Source organism: Pezoporus wallicus, unplaced genomic scaffold (assembly GCF_028554395.1).
Source record: "Pezoporus wallicus isolate ANWC-B61680 ecotype Strahan unplaced genomic scaffold, APGP_CSIRO_Pwel_v1 contig_5552, whole genome shotgun sequence".
Lineage (NCBI taxonomy): Eukaryota > Metazoa > Chordata > Aves > Psittaciformes > Psittacidae > Pezoporus > Pezoporus wallicus.
In genome coordinates, this window is record NW_026640754.1 from 2158134 (window position 1) to 2164133 (window position 6000).

The window sequence follows — 6000 nt, forward strand, 5'->3', positions numbered from 1 at the left end:
TGAAATAAGGGCTCACTCCCGTTGGGATAGCATACAGTTGCTTATCATAAATGCTTTGTACCCAAGCCCTGTATTTTCTCCTCTTCAGTCCTACATCTTTCAAATAATTCTAGTTCTAATTCTGCAACGTTCCATCATATAACCAAACTATAAATAATACTTAAATATTCTTTTATTAGTACCACATCCTCCTAAACAAAAGATGAGATTTTACAGTAATGAGGCGTAACCTGCCTTGTTTCATCCCATGTATTAGCAATCTGCAATCTAGACAGAACAGTCTAGACCAAAACTACAGCTCTGTAGCATTCTAGAAGAGCATTTAATATGATATCCTAATTTTAAGAAACTGGTTAAGTGGTAATATTTCAGAGAAAAATTATCTTACCAGAGCTTGATGACTGAACAGCCCCTTTGTGAGGTGTTTTAACTGCGCCAATAGTTTTATTTTCACATCCTCTCTTCAAGGGCAACACAGATGGCACCATTTTAACCTTGGGAGTTGATGCACTCTGTAGTGTGAGTGGACCTTTCTTCAGTATGCTTTTCCCTGATGTTGTCCCATCCTTCACAGAAGGCATCTGTTTTTTAAAAACAAACAAAAACCTAAAAGCAAAAAAACACAACAAAAAACCCACACACCACCACTGCGAGAAGTCAAAGATCCCCCTTTCCAGCATCTGTAAGGAAACACTGACAACACAGGTAGGGGGATATGCTTAGCTGTTTGCTGTCACATTGTCCACATCCGTAGTTCAGAACCTCAAGTATCATCGCCTGAGTGGCCTTCAGCAACATGAAACTATTAGTTTGAAGCTAATCACTGCTAATGACAAACACACTCAAGAGGTTACAGAGACTATTTTACATCAGAGTTTCTTCCTCCCCATACTCCAATTAAGCCATTCAATTACATGACTGCACCCAACCTCAAGATGAATTCTTCACCAAGCAACTATGCAAGTTAATGCACTGAAAAGATAGTTGTCCCGTACTACCTGAAATGTCACAGCCTGTACAATAGGTTTCTTAGTCTAGGTCTTATGTTACAACACCAAAACAGTTGAAAAACTTTCACATTCAGGTGCCACGGATAGAACAAATTCAGGAGCAGACCCAGGGCAGGTTTAAAATAACCTGTTTACACATAGTACTCCTCTATACCCTGTTTACACGCAGTACTCCTCTACACCCTGTTTACACGTAGTACTCCTCTACACCCTGTTTACACGTAGTACTCCTCTACCATTCCTACAGAGTTCTTGTTCCATTTTATACAGGCACTAATTCATGACCACTCATGCTCTAAAGTTAAGCCTATATTGGTAAACTTACAAAAATGTACAGCTGTTCATACGCTTTTTTTGTGACTCAAGCTGATATGCAGCAATTTGGTTATATGAATGCACTTTGCACTTCTGACTCCATTCCCTGTCATCTTTTTCAGAAGTTAATTTGTACTTTCAGAAGAACATCTATTAAGTTTAGTCCAGCTGATTGGTCCACTGCACGTTTTATAGAATTTGGTCTATCGATTTTTTCCAGGTAACAGAAGTACAACGAATATCACAAAGGTTTGTATCTTAGCAATGGAGTGAATTAAAAGCATTCCTTCCAACCCTCAGCACCAAAAGGAAGGAGTGAAGCAGAATCCAAGCTCTGAAAGACTTTAGCATTAAAATAGACAGTCTTTGCTTTCAAGTTCATTTATGTTCTCAAGTGATTATACTATATAATATTACTAATTTCTTCTGTAATGTTTCAAAAATGGATAGCTGCTTCTGCTTTACCTGAAGTACTTTCCTCCACACAATGAGCTTTACTAAAGTTTTTCTTGCAAATCAATAAAGCCTGACAAAAACTCAGACAACACCTATTTTACCAGTAACAGCTAATGCCTCCATTTCGCTGTCTTAATACAAGCTGTTGAATCCACAAGCAAACAACAGAAGGCACTCCATACAACAGCAGGACTCCAACTCTGTGTCCCTACCTCCCAAGGTCTCAGCCGGCGAAATCCCAAAGCCCTTTGCTTCTTTCCCACAGTTCCTTTCATTTTAAGCTTCTTTCAGAGTATTTGGAAGCAGCACGTTTCTTCTGACAGGCAGCTGACTCATCTCAAAATATTTCCCAACCAACCAGCACACGCATACCTCCCGGCCAGGAAGTTTGCACCTTCCAGCTGGCTGACTGCCCACAACCAGGTATATGCCCTCTGCATGAGAAATATTTCCTGGCTACTCTTAACTATTCAAATGAGTCCTAGTTCTCCTTTAAATAAACAACCTTCCAAATTATTTAAAGCAGACAGCTAAATTAAGATGTTAAAAATAAAATGCTTGACCAAGTTGCTGGTCTTCAGGTTTTATATGACTTAATATTACTGTTAATATACACACAACATTTCTGTAAGCAAATTTAAGAAGTGTAATTTATTTCTAAAGCATGTTTTGAAATGGAATACTGAAAACAGCAATTTAACATCTATTTAAAGTTAGAGCACCACTAGAATTACCTTGACGAATGTGCATACTAAAAGGCATATTCCGAAAAACTTCACCAAGTTCTGCTACACAATTTTACCAAAAATTTTACCAGTTTGACAAAATTAAGACTCGTGTGTTTTTATTATAAATCTTAACAATTGCATTGTCTTAAAAAGACTTTATCAAAAAATTGTTTATACCATGGAATAAGACACTAAGTTGCACTTGAGCGCAACCAGTTTGTAAACCAGCAATTTCTTCGTTTCCTTTATTAGGGAAAGCCTTCACCTCAGAAATCAACGCTACAGTTACAACTGAGGACACAAAACCCATTCCTCCATTTCCATTCAGCACGGTGCAACGTAGAATTCCCCTTTATCAACTGTGCAAAACATAATTATGTAAAGAAAAAATCTTACCAAAGGAACAGAGTGCAGGTCAAACGTTTCATTGGCCACATCTTTTAACAAGGCTGCTTCCAGAAAGATTCCCATGTTGCTGCTTTGCTCACTTTCATCTCCAGCCAGGTAGGTGTTCTGAGCACAGGGCTCCACTAGAGAGTCTGAACTTTCCATTTTATCATTCAGCATTTCTTTTGAGTTCTCTACATATGCTGGAAGCACAGCAGAAGCAGAGGAGCATGCCGAATGGGTAGAGTTTGCTTTGCCAGTGTCTTCCGGATTCTGTTTTAATAGAGGTGTCTTTGAAGACTTGTGGGAAGCGTTTCTAGGATGCGTTGTGGCATGTACATCTTGGCTAGTGAAGAGATGTTTGTTAAGATGTAGCTTGTGGGGCTTATTCACAGGCAATTCCACTGCACTATCTTTAGCAAGATCTATTTTCTTTTTCAGCACTTTTATAGAGGGGGACAATCGCCTTGGGGAAGCAACCAGTGAGGGCGAGGAGCCAGCTGATAGCTGGGGGGACTGGGGAGACTGTTTAAAGGCTGCACTGTCTCTTGACTGTAGAGAAGGTCTAGACATAACCTTTGGCTTAACGTTTTTGAAATTAGGTCTGGGAAAACTAACAATCTCCGATTTCTTTGCTTTGGTTAGTGTTGACACAATAGGAGACCTGCCCACTGTTTTTCCTGCAGTTTGACCTGAACTAGCCTTACGCAAAGGCTGTCTATTATGCCCTCCTGCAAATGCCTCATTTGGTCTCAGTTTGGGAGACTCATCTCTGGGTTCCACCAAGGCTGGAACACAGAAAGTTGTATTTTTTGATAGCTCTTTAGGGGTTGAAGTACATAGAGCTGGATCGCTTTCATCAGCCACAGGACTGAAGACCACAAAAGTTGCTTCACATTTCAGATCAGGTGTAACAGCCCTATTTAATTTTGGTACGCTGTAAGATACAAAAGAGGTGTTGCACGTATCCTGAAGAGCAGCATTTCCAGAAATATGCTGTTCTCTGGTTAAGAGTTCACTGGTTTTCTTCAATAGCTGCTCTTCATCCATTTTATTTAGTGGGAGAAGGGGCACACTATTTACAGGACCACCCATGCACGTTATAGCACTGGAATTCCCGTTTTCACCATGGTCAGGCGTATCCTGTGAGGATCTGACTTGGTCATCTTCGTTAAAATTAACACATGGTGATAATGCATCTTGCCTATAGGGATCTCTACATCCAACAGCTAGTTTTACAGACTCTGCTTCTGTTTCCTGTGATTCTTTACCAGGTTTATTAGTGTTATTTAGGTAGTGTTTGATGCCTGCAGGGGAAGGACAATAGACTTCAGCTTCTGAACGGGCATCTGGGCTTTCTGGAGCCACTACTGCAGAGGAGAAATTAGGTGTTCTTTCCGAGCTGGTTCTATCAGATTGCTCTCTCATACATACTTCAGAAGAGATTAGTGTTTCTCTTGGATACATGTCATCATTTTGATCAGTTCCCAGAGTTTCACCTACAACATTAGTAACATCCAACGTGGTCAGGTGGCAACATGCCCTGTCATTTCCCAGGGACTGTGTGTTCTGTTCTGAAGCAGGAGGAGGTAATACACACTTAGAGTCAGTCTGACTGTAAGGCACCGATTGTTTGATGCTCTGACTTTGCGTTTTTGCCACAGCAACATTACCTTTCAGTAAGTTTGTTGCTTCTTTCAAGTCACAGTTTAAAGGATACTCACAAGTCTGTTCAGTCATGGAAGACTTGCATGCAGCATCTGCATCTCCCAACAGAGCTCCTGTGCAGTTATATTTACCAGGTGTCTTCTGCAGATGAAGTGCTTCAATACCCTGCTGTTTTAAAACAATACTTCTGAAGTCACTGTTATTTTCAAGAATGGTGGTATCATCTTCATGCTCAGTCACTGTATTTTGGTCAGTCCAATTATTGTCTGTCTCTGCAGTACAATTCTTTAAAGAAGGTGCAGCTCTGTGACATGCGTAGTTATTTCCATTTTCATCCCTTATAAGTAAGGAAGACTTCAAGCCATTCTCTGCTTTGTCATCTGACTTTTCAACATTCATTTTGAAGGCTAAGCTTTAAACTGTTTTCATTTTATACTTATTTTAAATCCCAGAGAATGCAGATTCTTCTGAACTTCACAGTAAAAAAAAAAAAAGCAAAAAAAACCAGCTTTTCTCTGGAATGTGTCAAGGGTCCTGAAAGATATTTAAAAAGTAGATCTTTGTTTTCATGTTTCCCAAGAGGATTCAAAAATTCTGGAATTAAAATAAATACATAAATAAAATAAAATTAAAAACTATTAGCCAAACCAGGATTTTAAGATAGTAAGCATTCTTAAACTAATAGGTCTTGAATCAAGTGCAGCCATTTTGACCAACTTCCTTAAGTAGATTAGGCTTTCACAACAATGTTGTCTGTGCATGCTAACTTTCATAAGCAATTTCTGCTTCCTGACTGCCAAGCAACATTTGAACCCTCTGGTCAACTGCAATTAAATGTCACTTTAGGGTTGCTCATTGGCAGAGGTCAGGTTCCCAACTGAAGAACAAGGAAACTGGAGAGCTGAATCCATCACTCCAGATGGGTGGTGGTGTTCAATACTTGTGCAAACAAAAAAACAACAGAAGAATAAGGACACTTGCCATCAAAAACAATGAGCAAACAAGTCACTGGTTTTTAACTAGAATGCAGACACCAGAGTGCGACGTCTTTAAATGAGCATAATGATATAATGACATATTTGAAATCTGGAGAGAAAAAAGTAGCAGGACATGAACATCAGGGTTAAGTACACAGGGTGGACAGAATAATGCACACTAATATGCGTGCTAAAATCTGAAAGGATTTGACTGTAACCACAAGGAGTATCAGAGTCCCTAAAGACTAAAAATCCAGAGCTGGCAAAACCAGAATACTTGATCTGCACTATCAATCTTCTCAACCACAGTGACAAAAGTGGTTGCAACACCCTGAGACAGGTCGAGGAAGCTACAAGATCAAAGGAAAAAAAAACAAACAAAAAAAAAAACAACAACAAACCACAAACAAACTATTTCTGCTATCTTGATGTTTGTTAGACACAGTGAAGAATAATTCC

At 39.4% G+C, this 6000-nt stretch overlaps 1 protein-coding gene across 4 annotated transcripts in view; it reads right to left on the reverse strand.

Annotated features, from left to right (window-relative positions):
* MTUS1 (microtubule associated scaffold protein 1) overlaps window positions 1-5065 on the reverse strand; it is an 87687-nt gene extending 82622 nt beyond the window's left edge. For all 4 annotated transcript variants that reach the window (XM_057420258.1, XM_057420257.1, XM_057420255.1 and 1 more), the window contains exons 1-2: window positions 2906-5065; window positions 389-581 (exon numbers count right to left, since the gene is read on the reverse strand). In XM_057420258.1, the coding sequence (XP_057276241.1) occupies window positions 389-581; window positions 2906-4963 (2251 nt within the window). In that variant the 5' untranslated portion in view covers window positions 4964-5065. The remainder of the gene's footprint in view (window positions 1-388; window positions 582-2905) is intronic.
* Between the last annotated feature and the right edge of the window lie 935 nt (window positions 5066-6000).